At 42.2% G+C, this 22505-nt stretch overlaps 1 protein-coding gene across 3 annotated transcripts in view; it reads right to left on the bottom strand.

Annotated features, from left to right (window-relative positions):
* AMBRA1 (autophagy and beclin 1 regulator 1) overlaps window positions 1-22505 on the bottom strand; it is a 133096-nt gene that overhangs the window by 9117 nt on the left and 101474 nt on the right. For all 3 annotated transcript variants that reach the window (XM_062495322.1, XM_062495324.1, XM_062495323.1), the window contains 3 exons: window positions 19911-20050; window positions 2867-2959; window positions 1159-1352 (listed from right to left, as the gene is read on the bottom strand). In XM_062495322.1, coding sequence (XP_062351306.1) covers window positions 1159-1352; window positions 2867-2959; window positions 19911-20050 — 427 coding nt within the window. The remainder of the gene's footprint in view (window positions 1-1158; window positions 1353-2866; window positions 2960-19910; window positions 20051-22505) is intronic.

Raw genomic sequence — 22505 nt, 5'->3', positions numbered from 1 at the left:
CCATGTTCTCAGTCTGTGTACCCCTTCAGTGGAAGAACCAGTTCCCATGAATTCAACACTTGTCCAGACAGTCTGTGTTCCAGTATTATTCACACGCTCTCAATTGTACTAACCTTCCAGAGAGGTTAATCTCAGCTCTGCTGAGATAAGCAGACAGAAACCCCAGCGGGCAGGAATTTCCCACTTAACTTTGTACAGAAGAGCTGAGATCAGAGAAACACAAAGCCGTATCACACATGCTGGATACTACACAGCAGAAACTGGAAGAGTCACATACCAAAAAGTAACTTTCAGACTGACAGAGAACAAACAGGCATATAGGCACACGCAGGCATGCTGTGGGCTGGCTGCCTCCCAAAGCCAAGCAGGTTCATCATGAACCAACAATTTCAAAACTGTCTCCTCGATTTTCTCTTGTCTTTCCTATGTATATGGTGCCAAACCTCTACCTAGCCAAGCCTCCAGAGCTGAATGAAAACATAATATTAACAGTATTGAGACAAGAGGCCTGGATAAATCAACATGTTTTCAACAGATTAATGACTTTATCATTACACAGGAATTGCACAGTAGCTGTTTCTGGCTCCTTACATATTGGTAAGTTTCCCTGGACTGCTAGCCACTAGAGACATTTTTTTTGTATAGCTGAGCTGGGCACTCATCATATACCTCACCAATCAAACTAAACAGAATCCTCAAAGCTGCTTTGTGAGTAGCGATTTACAGTATTTTATTTTGTATCCAAATGTTAAGCTTGTGAAGCCTGCAGACTTTTTCCATAAGTTGGAGACCAAGCTGAACTCTAACACAGAAGCAGAAAGGATAACTTTCAGCAGATTGCAGCCTTACTGATGGTTAGGAGTTCAGGAGATGTGTGAGGAATAAAGGCAGTACAGTTGATTCTACAAAGACACAATGATCTGGAGAATATTCTTTTTTTCCCTCAAAGCATGTAAAAAAGACAACTTTTCTATTCATATGGCCAGAGATTCATTCTCCTGATGATCTATGCCTGGCTACAGACAAATTAGGCAGGAGAAATGTTTGTTGAAGAGATAAAAGGAGTATCCAAATGCACTGACAGGATGTGGAACATATGTAGAAAATCCTAAATCACCAGGTAAGCTCTGTCAGATAAATCACTGATTGATCTCCTACCTTCACCAGTCCCTGCAGAGGTGGATTCTTGCTCCTGTACCTCCCTCTCTGTCTGAGTCTCAGCATTCTGCAGCTGAGGCGCCAAGGTCTGGGTACCCTGTGACGTCACAGAGGTGGGGGGATTTCGGGGTTGTAGGCCTATGGCATTCATCAGGCCCATGTCCCTGTCTGTCCTCCATGTAGCTCTGCTGGTTCTGAAAAGAGAGAAAAACAAGTAAGACCAGGATCACTGGAGGCAACAAGCCCAAGCAAGACTGAAACATAAATGTGCAGCTCTTCTTGCCTCCACTCCAACCAAGCACCTGCTTGCTGCTCTGATGATGGGGATGAAAGGAATTGTGACCTCTACTTATTTACACACACTGGTCTCTTGAGTTTTAAGCCAATGGAGTCTTGGAGTCCACTCACCCTTCCACAGATGCAGCATGTCTTACAGGCACAGAGAGATATCCCTGTAGCATCATTAAGCCTGCAGAACAACTGTCTTGGAGTCACTGCACTGAGGAGGCAGCACAATGTGCAGTGCAGAAGCACAAATACACACAAAACCTCCTGCACTGCAGGACAGTTTTAACTCCCATGGATGTACCCTATATTCCTTCCCTCCTCTGGACTTCCTAGTTTGTCAGCATCACACATGAACGCACTCCAGCAGGCATTTCCGCCTATTCCAGTCAGACAAGAGAAGTCCTGTGTTCTCCATAGCAAACAACAGGAACCACCTCAAGGCTCATTAGCTTCTCAGACTTGAACAGCTGAAGTGTACAATGCTACAGCTGAATCTTGACAATGCCACAACGCTCTTTTCTAAATTGACCTCTAAGTGCTGGGAATGGTAAAGAGATTCAAGGAAAGGCTGCTCGTTCACAATCTTTTTTTCATAAGGCTTTGAAACCTGCTATACTTTTTTGCTCTCTTTGAGTTTGTTCATTCTAGACCAGTATTTCTGCCTTCAAGGTGCCATTATACCAGACTGAGTATGCACTGTCAAAAACTTAAGTAGAGGCAGTATTTTTCACTCACAATCATACCAAGGCTGTAGGGCAGCCCAGACATTTGCCTTGTAAACAAGATCACAACCTCCTTGGTATGCTGAAACTCACAACTCAGAAACACAACTATCACCCTCTTGCTAAGAACAGCTGGCTTATGGAGAAATACTTGTAACTACGGCAAGAAGCAATGGACTGCAGCATCACCCTTGTGATGAACAACAACATGTACATCACTGGACAGAGTGAAACAGCCAACATGGACATCAGGGGATTTAGCTTTATTTTTAGAGTTTAGTTTATTGCTGAGAAACAATTGTCCCATGACCAGCCATTAAAAGGATGGAAATCAGTCATCAGGTCAGCACCACAGATTTGCCCTTTTCTCGGTGAACTTCCCTGTTCTTCAGTTACCCTCTAAAGGCCATTTGCTTTACATGGTGTTTTTGACGCATCAAACCCCACACGTTCCTCCCACAGCTGTTACTGGGGCCCTGAATGACACATGTGCTTTACTATCACTGGCATTTTCAGGCAGTGAATGTCACTTGCTGGAAGAAGGCCAGGTGACCCAACTAGGCAATGTCAAAGGGGAAGAAAATTGCATATTTAAAGCTGCCAGTGATAAGGGAACAAACAAGTGATGTTGTCAGATCTAACAAATATAGCAGAAAGGGTCAGGTCTTGCTAACCCAGGAGACACCCAGGAGACTCACCCAGGCCGGTCAGTATTCCTGCTGCTGGAATGCACAGTGAAGACATTCTCATTCAGCTGGTCCCAGTGGTACTCAACTCCAGAGTTTAAGGCCCTTAAAATGCCAAAGAAGGAAAAAATATTAGCATGGCAGGACACTGCTCAAGCCAGCATACATTACACCCCCCACAGCATGAAGAATAGTGTTGGTTCCTGCCCTACAGAAACTGCAGATCTAACTCAGTTCACATTTTCATTAAAAACGCTCATCACCATCAACCACCTTACAAACATAGAGTGCTGCATTACCAGATTACTCTGGAATATTCCATTCATTTCAATTCAATATTAGCACCAAGACACAACAAGAGGAGCAGAGAAGTTTTCAGGAAATGAAGACATTCAACTGTGTGTATAAAATCAGGTTACCCTATTCCAAGCAACTAAACAAAGAATGGAAATTGGAATGGAATGGCCAATTCTCCCTGTGGTGTCTGCAAACTCTTCATGCACTAGGTGGTGGTCAGTAAGACACTGCTCTTATTCAACATTTAATTTCTTTGCAAATGATTCTCATTCTACCCATAAATAACCTTTATACATCCCTCTCACTGACAACCACTGCGGAGCAAGGACAGACGTAAAGGATATTTTAACAAGTTTCCAAAGAAGAGCTTGTACTGCATCAACAGCATGTGTGTCTGAAAAGTCCAAACTTGAATTTTACATCTAATGCTACTAAGTATAATGGAACAGCCAACACTCTGGAAACCTCTCACAGAGCATTTCCCCAAAAGATTCATCAAGTCAGGGTATACTGCTCACAGGAACAGACAAGGTTATCAACCACTGCTGAAGAAAACAGGCAATCATAGAAACGAAACCACCGTAACACTGAGAGTACACATCCCACCAAGAAGAAGGTGAGAGCAAATCCAGCTTATTCTGTGCCATACAGAAATGTCACAGGATGAGCACTCACTACGCAGTCCAAGGCAGCACAGAGATCTCCCATCTGCAACTGTGTTCCACCTTCAGAAGCACTCTGGGCTGCATTACCATGGAAGGCACTTCCTGGAGTGTTTTGCCACACTATGCTGACAGCTCATATAAGATGGCCTGGGAGTTATGAAATGGTGCTGTGTACCACCACATGGTTGCTGGACAGCACACACCTGATGGTGCTGGATGGAGAAGCAGCAGTTCTGTGCAGTGGTCACAGCAAAGCAACTGGGGAGAAAAAACACAAACCAACAAAATAAGGCCTGTGTAGACACAAGGGAACTGTGTCTGAAAAGTTGGACTTCTATAACCCTGCAGACAGTCTCAGAATTAGGGGTAGTCCCATAATCTGAAGGAAGGATTCATGGCAAATAGTTGGTAGCTGGTTACGGCTCAGGCACGAATGAGATACTTTATGTACATATAAAAACAGTAAAGAGATGCCTCATCAGAACTGGCAAGAACCCCAGCTTACAGGATGCTGCAGGTCAGACATTCTGCAATGGGAAAGCAGTATGCACTGGATGCCTAGGGCTAGGCTGCCAGAATGACAGCACTCCAGGTTAGGACCCAGGGTGAAAGATGAACAGAATTAGGTCAACCAAATCACACATGGAGGCTACAAGAAGTAACCAGATATTGCTTTTTTATTTTTTGTGCTGAGCTAGTCCTGTGCTGCATTGTACCCCATGAAAGGAGTTTCCAGTGAGATGCCAATTTGCAAAGGTTTCTGAGTTTACTGACAGATGGGAACTTGTCACTAAAACTGTGCCAGTCCCTCTGGCTGCCCCATCCCCTGCCTAATGTACTGACTGAGGCTTAGCTGTCATACTTTGCTGTCTGCGAAGCAGCACAGTCCCTAGGCAAGAGAGACTTTCTGACCTTGTAGTCAAGATTTCCGTAAAAAGTCTAGTGTGCTTGGTATCTACAGCTACTACACAACAGAGCTAAGATGACCCATGCTCTTCTCCCTCTCCTTCCACACGTCTTCATGCTTCCCAAAGAACAGGCATGGTCCCCCACAGCTACGTACATGACTGGTATTCCTGCCAGTGTGTGACTTACTTGTCTTTGCCGGCTTGCCACCTCCCAAGATAAGAAACTAGAAGACAGCAAAGCTTCCCACAGGCCAAGATGGGAGCTGACACTGTATTTCCTGTCCTCTCCCAAACACTTTGTTCCTGTACTACACAGAAAGTCGAGTTCCTGCACATACACTTCTACAAAAGCATCATGGTACCAAGCTGAGATGCAGTACACCAGATGAAAAGCTCCTGGCCTTGCTCCAACCTATTCTGCAGGGTCTCCCTACTGCACAGTTGGGTTGCTGGACAGCAAAGTCTACTCTTACTCCATGCCTTCAATTTACACATGGTGAAATCAACAGGATTCAATTTAATGTATAACTTTTCATATTGGTTTTAAACATTGCTATTTATCAACTGAGCTTCACTACTAGGGTCCTATTAGCTATTCCTTTACTGCCAGAGAATCAAGGGCTTTGCCTTCCTTCCCTAGGAGGACCTGTAGCAGATGGTGCCACTGCTCCAGCTGCTTACTCTGCGAACACCAATAAACAGGCTTAAGCCATGGTCACTATACTTGTCCATGATGGGAGTTCAACGTCCTCAGCACCACTTTAACCTGGCTTTTTGGTTTGGTCTAAGTGTGTCTCCCTGCTGGGCAAAACCAGCTGGCAGTCCCTGCAGCAGCAAGCATCTTCATTGTTACCTTTCAGCAGTGTCTTCCTCTGGCTGGTTACACAAATTACCCTTTTCCAACTCTACCTCTTGCAAAAGCCATAAGGCCCTCAGCATTATCTTTATCCTCCTTTGTATGCATCTGTGCATCTCTGAGCTGGAATTCACACTGGTCTCTTCATAGTCAGCCCTAAGATCAGTATCAAGATTGCTCCTGATTAGGTTTTCCAGCCTTTGGATGATTGATTGATTGAGCCTACAGAAGAGATGATTAAGACTGCATCAAGATACAGTTAGGAAAGCATACACCTGAACTTATCAGAGGGCACTGGTTGGGCACTAGCTTTTATATGAAGATCATAATTCCTCTTTTTAATGAATCAAAATGTCATCAAAGAAATACTGTTATTGCATGGGCTAAATGCCAGTTTTAACATCATGCTTGCATTAGAAACTTGATCACATAATCACACCTTAAAGCAACTTCAGTACACAACAAGATGTGTGTGACAACCACAATTACCTTGGTTTAAATCGGATTTTCAGTTAAGCTTAAGACTTGCTCTGGTTTAGCCACCTATTTAAAATAGTGCAATCTCCCTTTTCAGAAAGCCTAAAGGTTTTTTAGATCCCATTGCAAAATACTGCTTGAATTTTGTAAATGAGCAGCCTTTCACAGTATGTTTCCCAGGAGATTTGCAAATCAAGGCCTGACGATTCATTCCAAAGAAGCAGAGCTTACACTGGAGAAAGGAGTATTTTTCAGGTAATGTAAGCACTTAACTTTTGCTTCATCAAACTCTAGACATAGAAATGCTAGAAGCACTTTACATTTTTCAAGGCATAAGGTAGAAGCTCTGTGTAGCATGGAGCCACTTGGATGCGGATGCAGTAAAAAGGACATTTGTTGCCCAGGGCTTTAGGGTGAAAAATTGCAATTCTCCACACTGTGTCAGTCATGGACAGCGAAGTCCACTTAGTCAAGTTCTTACTTTCTTCCCTTTTATGGCTGTCACTAAGCTCTCTAAGCCCTCCCTGGAAATTTCCATTAGCTTTGTTACATGCAGAGCTGCTCACAGCCTGGATTTCCCAGTAGGGATCTGTTCTAAGATGGACTTTTCCTTCACGCATGTGTCCAGCTCACATTATTAATGAGCTTGGAGAGGATGAAGGGCACAGACTTGCAGGCTTTGCAGAAAGTCAAATAAGGATTTAGAGTGGAGCTTGTTAAGTACCAAGAGCCAACAACCTAGCAAACCTCTTCCTCTGCATGGAGGTATTACCTACACAGTTCAGTTATGTCTCTCAGGAAGAATCTAGGACCAAGTACCAAGAATTAATGACAACATTATTAACAAATTACAAGAGAGCTGAAATACAGTTTACTGCATTTGCTTAACCAGTATTTGAAGGGTAAATAGAAAAAGCACGGGTCAGCACAAACAGACTCAAATGTCTGGGTAACCCCCCCAGCTGGCATATCCAAAACTGTTGAAGAGGAGGAGTTGAAGAGGAGGAGGGATTGGGTGACAACTCCCCAGCTCTACCATAACAATATAGCTCAGGAGCATGACAGCAAGACAAAACAACCCATAATTTGCAAGCAGTGTATGAATGTCCAGGAAGGTATAAATAGCACTTACTACCTTTTCACTTATATCATCAGGGGATGATTTAAGTCAAATCTGAAGAAGGCAACAGCAAAGAGCAAATGCACTGCAACCCTCCTTCAAATCCCGCCACATGGAAAGGCCCAAGAGTAGCCCAGTTGTTTGCTATAGTACTGAATTAATGAAATTTTGATTACAACACTGCTGCCTTGCAGTCCCATCTAAAAATATCAGCACAACCTCATTACGAGAATGAAGACTGTGGCAAGCCCAACACAGAAAGGAAGATGCACAATGATGTCACTGCAATTCACCTGATTTTCATGCTGCCAAGTTTGTTTTCTTCACAAAAGAAAATACTCCTTAAAGCTGATTTCTCAAATATACTGTCCATTCAAGATCACTAAATGTAAGCATACAAAACCAGATTAGTTTGCAAAGGATTTGAATTTACCGAGACATGCTTTCTTCCCTTTGTGTAAACATGTCATTCTTAAGCCATTCAAACTGTATCAAGGAAATAGAGTGAGCTACAAGACAGCAAGGTGACACTATGCTAAGGAACAGGAATTTATTGTCCTGGTTTGGGAAGGAAGAAGCAGCACACAGTATCTCGTGCAGTGCAATGCAATGCTGGCCAGATTCCAGATGCATCCTTGTCAGCAGCCCATTATCTTTTCTGCCAGTGTGGTGATGATCAGAGCAGCAAGCCTATCCCTAGCTCCCATGATTAGCTAGGCAATGGTATTGTTAGTACAAGGCGAAGTTAGGCACTCCCAGCAGCTGCCTGGATAGGAAAACAATAATTTCTAACGCCCTACTTCATAAATATTTAGCTTTTTGTGCAGGCGATGAACCACGTGCAGAGACAAATCCAAGTGAAAACTGGCGGCAGTGCAAACTATGGAATTAGCAAATGAGATTTCAGGAGTCATTCTGCATGGCAGTTAACTCCCTTTGACCAACAAGAGGTGGCAGCTTCATTGGCACCAACCCATGTGTAACTAGCCAGGGGAAGGGCACAAGATCAAGTACAGGAATTCAAGGAACACAAGATCTGCAGTTTATGATCGACAACCACAGATATTTAAATGACAGATGACATCATCCAGTTCATCACATTGAGATGAATGATGCATGTAACAGCAGCCTCATTTTTACTTCTCACATTGATACAACCCACTAATTTTCCAGAATCCTGCAAGTTCTCCCTGTGTGAAAACCAGCAACCATCCAGAAACATACCCTAATACCAACTTGAATTGTCCATGGTGCTGCAGAAGCAGGACAGCAAGCAGCTTGGTGCAGCTGGTAGCTGTGTGCCTGCTTCAGGAAGGATGCCAGCTCAGCTCAGAACACTTTATGAGATGACTGGTCCTGTTCATTTGATTGTGCACTTCTGCCAGCTAGGTTAAATGTTGGGATTTTTGAAAATGGTGTATTCAAACTCACACCATTTACATATGGTCAGCCTTATAAAGCTGGTGGCACCAGTAGCTAATTCAGTAGCTCTTCTGTCTCAACAATGTAAACACATACAGGTTTGTTTTGCATACCAGTGGACACCTAAGGCTGGATGCAGTTCATGATCTTGTGGCTAGTGGATAAGATTTAGATAGAAGGGACACCCTTAACAGCCATCTCCCCTGAGCAAAATTTTGGTATCTCAGCTAGGTAATAGAGTCATCAGTCAGCTACAGGTGGTAGGTACTTCAGAGAGAAAGAAGAGGGAGTGAAACAAAACAGAGATTAATACAATAAGAACCCAAACAGAATAGTCTCTTCTGATCCACAGGACCACTACAGCTAAAAACTAAGTGACTTCCAGGAGTCAGCATTTACAACCCACCTACAGATTATATGTAGAAGATAAGGAGACTCATAAAATCATTTTAAATGGATAACATGCCACGAGAAAGCATTAAGAGGAATTTGTCTTATATTCCATGGGAGAAGTCTTCAATGAAGAATCAGTCTTCTGACACTTTCAACAGGAATAACAAATGCAAATTAAGCACCAAGACAATGACAGAGCAGAAAGAGAAGAGTTTAGTATGAAAGTGTAGATGATTATCTTGGGACTCAAGTGCAAATATTAAGCTTGAGAGTGCTGCTCTTAAGGAATGCAAGGTTGCATTCAGAAAATACTGTACTGAGAATGAGGACAAGAAAAGTCCCTCTCAGACAGCCTTCATTCTGCCAAAACACCAGAACAGTTTTTAAAAGTGATTTTCCCGGAATTTTTTTACACTACTCTCTGTAAACACACTGTGTTTACATGTAGTGTGACATGGGAAGTTGTAACTTGTATCAAGTTTATGAGAAAAAGAGCACAGCACCCAGGCCAAATAGCCTGGAATAAACAAGGCAGAAATAGATCAAATAAGAATTTCCTGAATTTTCACTGGTTTTCTTCACACTAAATCTTGCCAGTATGCCAAGGTATCCTGTGATATCTGGCTCCAACCACACCAAGCACCAGGTAGGGACACCTCTGGAAGGTAAGTAAGAGATTCCAAAACAGACAATTTAAAGGTCTTCAAACAAGCACAGATCAGCTTGGTATTATCACACACGTAGCTCTAAAGATAGATAACTTGCTTAAGTCCTCTAAAAACCTAAAGGCTTGTTAATTGACTGAAGTGATTACAGGCAGACTATACTCCAAATAAGCTTTTGAACCCTCAGAATATCTTAGACTGTTTATGATCTATTAGCTCTTCCAGTGGCTTAGACAATTTAGGATATTAGGAGTTTTTGGGGGAGTGCAAATTGCTTACACCTTTCAAGGGTTTAAAACTTCTTAAACTGCTACAACTGTTCAGAGCCAAAGTCACTCTTTAGTCATATTTGAGTTTTCATTACTGTTTTAGCAGAAACTAACATTGATGAAGTAGGCTTCTTTTGTAGATCTTACACCAGCAAACCAAACCAGGAAAATGCATCTAGAATGGGAGAAAGCAACGTCAAAACAAACGTTTAAAATTAGCAAGCATAGCAAATGCTTATTTTTAATGGAACATTGGAATGTGCACACACAAAGCTGCCAAGCTCCAGAACCAAGATCTTGGTTTGGTCAAATCTCAATGAGATCCACAGGGCAAGCAAAGTTTTCTATTTTTAATCTTCAGCAGCCTTGAAATTATCCAACTGAAAAGTATTCTGTTTAGCATACAGGAGAAAATGTCCCCAAAAGAAAAGGAAAAAAAAGCAAAAAGTCATCAAGAACTCAAACTGCAATTATTTCTCCAATTATTCACAGTTTGTAGACATGAAGTTAAGACCATTTTCAGAAGGAATTAAAATAGGGAAAGAAAATAGGAAAAAAAAAAAACCAACAAACTGGTTGCTTTATTTGCTAGCTGGATTCATTAGCAGAGTCCTGCTGGAAAAAACAGGCATAAGTGACTCCAAATAAAACTCCACAAATAATATAGATTAAAGACTGGAAAATAAAAGAAAATCTTATTGGAAAGCCAAGGAAGTAAACAAGTGAACAGGGAAGGTCTAGTATAGCTCTGTGGAGAAAAGGTTATAAGACAGCCGGAGAACTTGTGCTGCAAGAGATGGAAAAGACATTCTAAAAATAAATATGAGGAACATGGTATTAGAATAAAAAAAGGTCTATTCGTTTGTGAAGCTAATGACAAAAATCAAAGATGTTTCAAAGTGGACAAGATATTGAACTCTCTTCTCTGAAGTCTCCATTTATAAAATATCCAAGTGTACTTGTGCAATTAGGGAGCAAGAAATATGCCAGACATAGCATAGCAGCTAGTTGCATTCATTTAGGATTTGTTTTTTAAGTTAACTTTTTTGAGTCATTCCCACCTGTTTTTTAACATGTTACCAAAAAAAAAAAAAAAAAGGAAATGACAAAAGGGCAAAAAAGTCAACTTAGTAGCGTTCTTCATAAAGAAAGCCATACTTAAAACTGACTATTACTGTCTTTTAAGTGTAACTTTTATTCTTAAAGAGAGTAATATAACAAAAAGAAAAAAGAAGGTATATTGAAACAATGAAAGAGTGAGCCACATGCAGTAGGTAGTTAGTAAAATAATTGCTTGCATGAAATTTAACTGCTTTTGAAGACAGAATTAGAAAAAAGTACAGAAAGAAAAGGTGGCAGGTGTGATCTGAATAGATATAAGTGAAGTATCTGGTAACTGTTTCTACAGCACATGGCTGTGCTCTTACAAAGAGTGCTGCTGAAACTCAGGACTAGTTAGGACCTGCAGATGCCAGTGATGCAGTACACAAGCTGGTAAATACCAGGCTACAATCTCTTAACACAGAGCTCTGTACCAAGCTCCCTTTCTCATGGTGGAAAATGAATGTCACTAAATAGTCAGTGCTACAGTATATCTTGAAGAACTGGGCGAAGGAAATGAACTTGCTAATAACCGAAAACTAAAAGCAGCTTTCAAAATTTAACTTTAGGAACCACAGACATATTAAGTGGAATTGTATGAGGGCAACTTTCACTTAATGCCATCAGTCTTCCTGGATATCCCATTCACATACAAAAAGGGAAAAAGAATAAAAAATGGTATCAGAATGGAAATACTTTTTCAAGCCTCCACATTAGCTCTCTAGTTCTTCAACTGCAAATGATCAAGCCTTTGGCACTGAGGTTACCCAGGCTTCCTTGCAGAATTTGAAAATAATTCATTTAGGTCTTTTTCTTAAATGCATGAATAACAAAATCCAAATGCATGCTTGCAGGATGCATCTATAATGCAAAATTGGCCATCTTTCCTCCTTTTCCGTCCTTTTATCAATTAAAAGCATATTTTACCCTCATTTAGACAACTCAGTGTATCTTGTGGTTAACAGGCAGCAAAAGTCCAGGACATGCATTCATTTCCTTGTTAAACACCCCGTGCAGATGCTGCCTTTCAAAAGGCCATTTGCAGTGAGGACTCAGACATAAATAGTATCTACAGCTACCCCAGTTAACAATAGTGAACATTCCCTACACAGGGCTGCTAACATCCCTTGGTTACACATGAAGGAAGACAGCTCCTCCTTCTGCCTCCTTGTTTACTCCATCCTCCAGGAGGTATTCTTAAGAAGCAAAGGATGTAGCTTATGCTGCTGGGAGCATCATGGCTGGAGGCTGCAGAGCCTGAGGAATGGAGCCAGCCAGTGGTGAGACATGCTGTGCCAGGCAGCTGCATAGATTAACATCCCTTTACCAGTGCTGATAACTAGATGTAGACACACTGTCCCCATGACTAGATGGGAGGATATGCCATTCTCAGAGAAAAAAAAAAAAAAAACTGGCACAGACAGATAAATGATTGCTTTCCTTGCAAAGCATAGGAATTTATCATAAAGAAAATTTTCCTGGAATAATTTCATGTTAGAGGCAGATCTCACCCCAAAGAATTAAAATATGCACACTGAATAGCACTAAATCAGATTGAGACTCTCCACACCTACTTCCCAATGAGAGAAATCTAAGGAATGCTGCCTCTGAACCAGATGCATCTTCAGGGGTATATGAATTCCATTACCAGAGGCTCTGACTGCTGAAGAAATCCCTCCTCTCTTGTGGATGTCTGCCTTAAAAAGCTAGTCTTAGACAAGGTGCTTCAAGAGCTTGAAGTTTTCTCAGAACAGTGAGGTTTTGGGAATAGTATTTGCAAACTAATGTGAGACCGAATCCTTCCACAACCTGCTCCTGAGCACAGAAGAGAGGACACTCAAGATGAAACAACAAATGATTGATATTTGGATGCCTGCCTTTCTCCCATGATGGTTCTCCACAAGCAAAGACAGCAAAGGGCAGGTCCTCACCACTTCTGGTCTCACCTGTTAATGTTTCACAAGACAGTCAATGTTTGAGATGCCTCACCAGGGATGTTTCTGAAGGGGAAAGCTCTTGTTGGGATGTAACAGGATAGGAAAGATTATGAGCATTAATAATCAAATTCCTTTTTAGTTCAGTAGAGAGGTGTTTCTACCATATAAGACAGACACGAGGATTTTATTCCATGATGCAAACCTAAAGATTCAGAAACTGAACCAAACCTTGAAGTATGCAGAGTCAAGAAAGATGCACAAAACTTTACTGAAGATGTCAGTTACAAAGGATGTCAGGTAGAATGCAGCAAGGGAAAAACATTCTTTGGGAGGCTAAAAAAGCACTACCAGACATGCAGAAAAGTCAGTGTGCAGCACGACAACAGAGGAGTGGGGGGAATTCACACTGCTCTGTATCACTTCCTGTGACAGACCTCCAGGCCACAGTTGAGTAGTACATAGTTCATTTCACTTCCTAAATGGAGCACACTACCTCACATGGTATACCTAAATGGATTCCTGTTTATTCTGACATGGCTCTTCCACTGAATATCACTGTTATCAATTTAGTGTCTTGATTTAGCTCAGTGGTGCCCATTTTTGAGAACATGACAGCCCCAGAGCCTTGCAATGCCACACTTTTGGACTGAACACAAATTCATCTTAAATCCAAAAAGCACAGATTACCATGTGTTAATGTGAAACCATGTGCAAGCAGACAGCAGACTCATGATCTAACATATATGCAAGTCTACCAGTTTGCAACTGTTGGGGGTTGGTTCTTTCCCTTTTCCCTCTGTGGAATTTTCCCCATTGTCATGCTAAGATACCTGTTGACTAGACCCTGGTGGCAAGGGGGAGGGGAGAGAAGAGGGAAGCCCCCGCGAGATTCAAACAGCCAGAAGAGCAGACGGAAGGCTCTGGCTCGGCCCATTTCCCCCTGGAGAGTTTGGACGAGAAGGACAATCGCCCCCTCTGTCCCATCCCTGCCATGCCAGCGCCGGGAGCCATCCTCACTGTTGTCGGACCCTGCCCTGCTGCCTTCTTGCTATAAACTACCACCATCCAGCACTCTGCTGAGCACTGGGACCCACACCGTGAGCAGAGAGCTCTCTCTCCATCTCTCTCTCCCCCTGGGACAGCTCTGCCATCACCCCCAGCCCTCCTGCAGCTCTGCGGGACCCGCCCGCCCCCAGCACCGGGAACTGCAGCTCAGGGAAAAGGTGCCTGCAGCCAAAAAACACTGGGACTGAGTTACTGTTCTGTTTGTGGGTAATTTCATAGCTGTTGTTGTTCTTGTTTGTCTTGTTAGATATACTAGTAAAGAACTGTTATTTTTATCCCCATATCTTTGCCTGAGAGCTCCCTTAATTTCAAACTCATAATAATCTGTAGGAAGGAAGGATCACATTTTTCAGTTCAAAGGGAGGCTTCTGCTTTCCTTAGCAAACACCTGTCTTTCAAACCAGGACAGCAACCCCAACAACAGTGTTGTAGTTGACAACTACAAGACCCTCAGAAAGGAAAAGGCTGTCACAACCTCATAAAGACTGCAACCTATTTCCAAGCCACATCTGAGCCAACACTCTCTTATCAGCAGGATTTGTCTGTGAACCACAGACCTGAGTCCTCTTGCTCCAGCTCCAAGACCAGACTTGTGGAAAGTAAATAGTTTCTCCTGTTGGTTACTTGTAGAGGAAGTTATTTCTAAAAGCTGGGTTACTGCTGCACAGGAATCCAATCCCCTGGGTTCTTTCTGGGGCCACCATTCCTCAAAGACTTGGATTCAGAGGGTAAAGTACACAAAGTTTTTAACAGGTAATACAGATCTGCTCTCACCTCCTTAGAGCACAACAGCTCTGAGAGCCAACTTGTCAACACCTGTTAAGATGGGAACCTTGGGTTTAAAATACCAAAACCTACCTCATGGCTCAACAGTTCAGTCTCACCCTCAGTCACAAGTACTCAAGTCATATACTCGTCTCTGCAAGCCAAGCTGCATTTCCAAACAGCTGGGTCTTTTGCATACACCCAATCAATATACAAGCTATAGCAGAAAGCACCTGGTTGCCACCTTCCTCTAATTTGCAGTAACAACCTAGTCATAGTCAATTTGTACCTTCTTGCTCTCTAATAAAAACATATATATGTATTTATGTGTCTAGTTCCAAACTGCTAGACCCATTATTCCAGTATTGAAACAGCCAGGTGGCAATACACTCATCTGGATGACAGCTGAAATAGTCTCATTATACAGGTGTTGGAATAGCCAGGCATGGGCTCACCAAAGGGAAGTCACACTTAGCCAACCCGATTGCCTTCTACAATGGGAATACTGGTTAGATGGATGGGAGAAGAGCAGTGGATGTTTTCTACCTTGACTTCAGCAAGCCTTGTAACACTGTCTCCCATAATATCCTCATAGGCAGATGGGACCTGCAGGATGGATGTGAGGATGGAGTAGTGGATTGAGGTGGCTGAGTGACAGGTCTCAGAGGGTCATGACTAGTAGCACTGAGTCCAGCTGGAAGCCTGTAACTAGTGGTATCCCATGAGGGTTAATACTGGGCCCAGGACTGTTTGATTTATTCATCAATGACTTGGATGAAGGGGCAGATCCTCTTCAGAAAGTTTAATGATGACACAAAGCTGGGATGGCCAATGCCCTCGAGTGCTGCACTGCCATTTAGAATGACATTGACAGGAAGAAGAGATGGGCAGAGAAGAACTGACTAGAATTCAAAAAAGGCATGTGCAGGTTGAGGGGCTGATCTGCTGGAATGCAGCTCTGTGGAGAAGCACATGGGGGTCCTGGTGGACACATTGTTCATGAGTCAGCAGTGCCCTTGTGGGCAAGAAGGCCAATGAAATCCTGGGTGTACTAGGAAGAGCTTCAACAGCTCTTTGACAAGTCAAGAGAGGTGACCCAGCTCCTCTACACAGCCCTGATGAAGCCGAATCAGGAGCACTGTGCTCAGTTCTGGACTTCTCAGGACAAGAGAGACATGGGGCTCCTGGAGCAGGTCCAGTGCAGGGCTACACTGATGACTAAGGGACTGAAGAGAGGATGTCAAGAGGATGGAGCCAGGCTTTTCTTGGCAGTGCTGACCAACAGGCCAAGAAGAGAATGGGCAGAAACCGGAACACAAAATTCCACCAAAACAAGAGGAAGGACTTCTTTACTGTCCAGGTGACTGAGCACTGGAACAGGTTGCTCAGTGAGATTTCACTGTCTCCTTCCCTGGAGATATTAAAAAGACATCTGGTCACTATCCTGAGTTATGTACTCTAAAGGATGCTGCCTGACCAGAGGTTAGACTAGATGACTTCCAATAGTCCCTTTCAACCTTGGCCATCCTGTGATATAAACTGAAATAGTTCTCGCTTCTTGGATATTTATGATAGGCTATATAACCCCCTCCTTATCTTTCCTTTCTAGCCCTGATAAAGACTCCACACTGCAGATCTTCCTAGTTAAAATGTTCCCCTGATCCCACTATCAAGCACTCTAAGCTACTGTGCCAGTTAAAAGGCAAATTTTAAACTATTCCAGCTTAGATATCTAGCTTCTTCTACACCCATTTTAATATTTTGCCATCTCTGCTGTTAAGCATCTTGTATCTCATCCTAGAACTAAAGTTTTTCTTACAGCCTCATGTATTGATGGCTTAATCACCTACAATCAACTAAAACCTCAAGTCTTTCTCCTCCTCCATCATTTTATCTACTGAACTCAGTGTAATTAGTCACTAAGTGCACTTTGTACTGTTAAGTTCTCATTCCTATAGCTCCAGTCACTTCCACAGCTATCCAATTCCTTTGCAATACTTTAATTTTTCTCTGCAATGATGAAGCTAATGTCACATCCTCAGCAAATTTATTCAGTGCATCATTACCAGCCATTAGTGTAAATAGTATTAATCAATCAGCTCCAGAATTTTTTAAAGAATTCCTATGACCTCTTTTCTGACAGAGTCCAGATGTCAATAATATTGTATTCTTTCCTTTAACCAGGACTTCACCACGTTTTACCTGATCTTGTTCTAATTCTCTAGAAATTAACCAGTTTTATTGTAGTTCCAACACAGGAACTGCCTTACTAAACCAGAGACATATTAGACTTAGAGCAAATCCTTGGCTGACCCTTTGATTAGAAATAAAACCATAAAATTCTCAAGGACAAGTACACAACCTACTGTACTCCACTTTAGTCAAACCACAATGCATTTGATCCCACTTTCCATGGTTTTTATTTTACTTACCTTCAAAATATGCTCTATAAATTTGTGCACTGAGATTACAGTTATGGACTGCCAACATAATATGACCTTGCCATTTCCATTTTTAACTAGTGTTTCGTTTGAACACTGGGAGGACTACTTGTTTAGCATCCCATCACGAGTCCATGGAGTTCAAGTTATGCCTTTTTTCTTCTTTTGTTTTGGTCAGCTTGTACTTCCAGTCTACTCATTTAAATCCTCTGCTTGAGGAACAGCTGCCATTTCAATCTGTTTATATGATTCCTGTCCTGTAATACTTGGTTTCAAATGCCTCCGTTGTATATGGGAATTAAGACCCAGGGAATTACAACAATCTCTGTTGTTTGCTACTGACCACAGTATTCTTTGCCAAATTAGAACAGAAGGGGGATTTCAGCAGTACAGCATCTTCCTGCTGTTTGCTAGACTATCCTCCATACAGCAGTAGTCTATCAACTGCTGAATCCTGCCTTTAGTATTTTTCTTTCACTGTATTACTGTGTATGGAAACCACAGAAATATTTTTCTCCCTCAGTTCTCAAGTTAGTTCTCAAGTTAAAGTCAATACACATACCAATCTCAAATCAGGTTTATTAAGTCAAGAACTACTGAGAGGGCATCCACACGTCAGGATTTTTCCTTTCTCTAAGGATCTGTCAAGTAGATCTGGAACAGACACCACACTTGCAAGACACTTCTACTCTGATAAAGCCTCACTAACCTTTGTTTTCTGATGTTAGTTCCCCAATGAAAATTATACAGCTCAGTGAGTATCTATACCTCCATGGTGAGGTTTACAAGTCACTCTTGACTGCTGTTGGTCTATAAAATGGTGCAGTCGAGAACAGAACACATCAGGTGTCCTGCTCCAGAAAGAACCCACTAGTCCATGTGATGTTTACAATTATCACCATAAGTATCAATCACTCCAATCCACCAGCAGGAAACCTGCTGAAGCATTTTTGTCAATCCCTCCCAATAAATCTCCCACCTATACAGCCACCTTGTTTCATGTTCACATACGAAACACCCTATTTTTGTTGGGATTGTGTATAATTAACATGGTGAGTTAAGAAGGTTTTACACAGATGTTGCAGAAGGGCTGATTGTGTTTCCATAACATACCATGAAAGTGTTCAAATTAACTCTTTAATTAATGAAGTGTCAGGAAGAGACATGCCACTCAGCTTTGGGGTACTGCAACCACTGGAATGTGGAAATGTAATGTGGGGTGTGTGAAGTCAGGACAGCCAGATCAAGCTTGACTCTGCAGCATTCAGTCTAAGAATCCACCCTCAGGGAGACTTAATTTCCCTGGGTTCTCATTCAAGTTCATCTCATGAACCATAATCAGTAGACTAAATCTTAACCACTTTTCTATACTGACAATAACTTATAATACTCTCCAGTTTAAGAAAAGAGCCATTATTCTCAAATGATTCTTCAGTTTAGAAAATACAGCAACTGTTCTTAAAGAAAGCCACTTATCCTGAGAGTGATTACAGTTTATTTGTAACAGTAGCTTGTAGAACTTCATGTATAAATAAGGCCTTGATGAAAGAATTTGTTCAAGAGAACAAGAAGGCTGTTTGAAAAGCACTGCCATTCTGTACTACTAAAACTGGTCCAGTCTGAATTCCAACCATAGACTTCACCAGAAGGCTGTGCTGAATTAGTCACTGTTACAATTGCATATATTTTTTCTGATTTTTTTCTGGTTCTAAACTGACAACATGACTCTCCTCAAGTACCACACGCTTGATGTCACGGCACAACAGATGGAGTCCACATGCATGTGGTACGATCACCAGCAGTGCTTTAAGTTTCTAGCTGCCAGATTTTAAGTTCCAAGGAACTTCCAAAATGTGAAGCACAAAGTACCAGGAAATAACTGAAGCAGAGAAACCCCTGAAGTGTCCCTGCAGCATAGAAGAAACATGGCTCCAAAAGAACACTTGGACAACATATTGGAGAGAAGGGTTACAACAAAGTATTATGCAGACACTTCTCAAGAACACTGAAAGCAATATGTGTCACTGTCATCATCTGTGTCAGACCACAACTAAATTAGCTTGTGTTGAACTGTAGGCTGTAAGGAACAGTTACACCTTTCACAACTCTATACAAATTAAAGAGCACTGAAATGTACACGTCACACCACCAGGCTTTAAGTGAGGACACCAAAATAATTCTCTGGCTTGCTCATAATCATGACAAAAATCTTTGCAGTTCACAGAATCTCTTGCTTGAATACTGTAAAAAGTATTTGATAATTCTAGGTCAGCAACTTTCAGCCTGGTTGGTGGTCTTCAGAAAGTCCTTGAAAGCTGAGGAAAGCAAAAATGCAACTCAAATTTTCTGTCACTGTAAACTTTTAGAAGTCTATAAATCCAGAGAAGCTGCAGTAGTCATATAAGAAATAAAGGATCCAGAAATCTTAGTAAGACATGGGAAATGACATGAGCTAATGAGATGCACTTCAAACACTCTCTGAAGTCTACCATCAGCAAAACACTGATTGTAAGAGATTCTGGTAAACACTGTGGCAGTCCAAAAGAAGTTTTAAGAATTGGGATTTTTGGATCCTTCAAACACAAGAAAAGCCATGTTAACCCCACCACCCTGAGAACAGAATGGCTAAAGCAGTTATATCTCCATGTAGTGTCTCATGTAAAGCAAGCACTTACTCTGGTCGGCAAATCACCAGGTCCCCTTTGTTGGTGCCATATGCCAATCCCAGGCCCGGCTCAGGCAGCCAGCGAGCAGAGTTTATGCTGACATGTCTTCTCTGGTCAGCAGGCATTGGGTACAGAACGTTGAAAACTCTCTGGAACAATAACAGGAGATTACTTGACAGGACAATGCAAGGCAGGAGAGCCAAGGAGGCTCAAACAAATTTCCCTGCAGCAGCACAGATGGCCACAGAGACGTGTCACTTTACAGGACATTGCAAGAAATCACTAAATCAGCAGTGAGAGTAAGCAGCTGCTAGAAATGTACATACATGTGCCCTTAAATCTTTAATAGGCTGACTGGCGTACAGCTGTGAAGCATCCAGCAACCAGAACCGGGTACACTGACAACAATCCACTTAGCCCAAAAATATGACACATGGAAATCATAAAAATAAAGACATGGGAAATAGAAAAAGCAGTAATGAGTCAGTTTGGCTACCTAGAATAGATAGGGACAAGATGTGTCAGTGTACTGGGCCATTAAAGTATCAGGACTTCAGAAGGGTAGGACTGAAGACTGCATTCACAAGACCAAATCATTAAGAGAATTTCTGCAGAAATTTAGCTAGTAAACTGTAACCACTGCAACTAACATAGACTTTGAATCTGGACTTTCAATGGGATAAATCCAAGGTGAAAGACAGGGTTTCCTTTGGATTTTCTAGTGGGCAAGCATCCAGCCATCATAAAACCTTTCTTCCAGATTCCACAGAAAAGGGGATGGTGGTGAACCAGTAAGCAGAGAAGGGAATGATGGCATGCTAGAACAACAGGATAAATGTTGATGGGAACGTTCATCAACCACTACTGCACTGCTGAAGTGACTTCAAGTAAATAATTAGGACTCAACCAAGTGGGGCCATTTTACTCCACAGCTGTTGCACACTGCATATCTTGTCTGTTTGACAATTTAACTTGAGAAGCATGAGTCAGGGATTACTTAACTATGTGCTGTCCAATAGCTAGTACCCAGAACCTTCATCCTGACCATCCTGGCACAAAGTTAAGTCAGAGCAAAACAATATAGCTACATTATTTCCCATCACCTGTAACAAATTTAAATGCTCCTCTAAGGAGGTCACAGTAGTCAAGAAAAAAGGATTTCTCTGTAGGGCAGAAGCTGGCCACTCTTTGCCTTGGCTATCACTCAGCAGTTAGTGAATTCAAAGAACCTCAGCATTTGGGCAGAAGGAACAGGTCTTTAGGGGTTTAGCTAGGTCTTACCCACCTCTGTTATGTTAGTCCCATTCCCCTGCCCTGCCTTGCTTGCTGGGGCAGCAAGGAGGGAAGACCAAGGGGAGAAACAGAAACGGGGAGGTGGGGGGGAATTAGATGCACGATGGTTAACACCTCTTACCATGGAGATTAGGGTGCACTCTCAGATGGGACGATTGGATTTGGAGATTGGATTGGGTTCTGCTAGAACCAGGAGCATAAATTCATAAAATAAGCATTCTTAGTCTCTCAAGTCTGCAAGGCTCTTCCATCATATCCTTCTTTGGCAAGTCAGAAACAGTTTCTCTTCTACTGAGAATGGCTTTGTGACATCTCAGGAAGCCATCACCTTCCTGGGCTAGCAGCAAGCTCTCCCAGCTGGCAGGTCAGCTTGCACAGCTGTTGTCTCACACCCTCCATAAGCAGCCACACCAAGGCAGGAGACTTGCTGGACACATCTGAGCTTTACTGCTTTTACTGCTTTGCAGTAAACAGCACCCCATGGAAAATGCTCCTCCAAGGACATGAGTCTGGTTTTGAAAACCTGCAAGTGCTGGCCGAGGTCTGAATCTCAAAGACAAGATAGCTTTAAAATTCTGCATCAGAATAGTTGCTTCATCATTCCACTCCATTCAATTCTAAACAGCTTGTCACGATGAAGAGCTCCCCTCCCCTGCTGCTTTCCACTCCCACGCTAATGGGACAACTCCATGCAGTGTTAAGGGTGATGACATCCGTGCGTGTGGTAATTAGTACATAAAAAGAGAAAGCAGCTGTACTGGCATAATCACCACTCTCAGCAGTAACCAGGACCCATCTAATCAATCTGATGCAGTCATACAGACTGTCTGTTGCAATTGCATCCATTAGCAAGACCCCCTGCTCTATACACAGAGTGGAAAAAAAAAATCAAGTTCCTTCAACATCAGCAGGTCCTTCTCTTCAAAGAAGGTCAAAACTCTGCCAGGAAGCATTATTTGCCACAGATCAGAGCTAATTCCTTTTTGATTTTTTTTTTTTTGGTCTTCTTGTTTTGACTGCTAAATCTTATAAAAAGTTACTGAGATATTTGAACCAAAGTAGCCAGCCTGAAAACATACCACAGACTGACCATACCTCCTTGCTGTGGATTGTTCAGGCTTTGTAATTCTGAACTTCTACGAAAAATACTCAGGTTACTACAGGAATCCTACATAAACACAACTCTCCAGATTCTAGGTCAAGTGATTGCTGCCAACCCTCAAACTTAAGCTTAAAATTAACAACACATAAAGTTGATAATTCAACAGTTTCTTTTCATTAGAGCTGGTCCACAGATTAATTGCAGACCTT

This window comes from Cinclus cinclus, chromosome 6 (genome assembly GCF_963662255.1).
Source record: "Cinclus cinclus chromosome 6, bCinCin1.1, whole genome shotgun sequence".
Classification (NCBI taxonomy): domain Eukaryota; kingdom Metazoa; phylum Chordata; class Aves; order Passeriformes; family Cinclidae; genus Cinclus; species Cinclus cinclus.
Note: the sequence above shows the minus strand (reverse complement) of the source record. Positions and strands in the feature narration are given on the sequence as shown.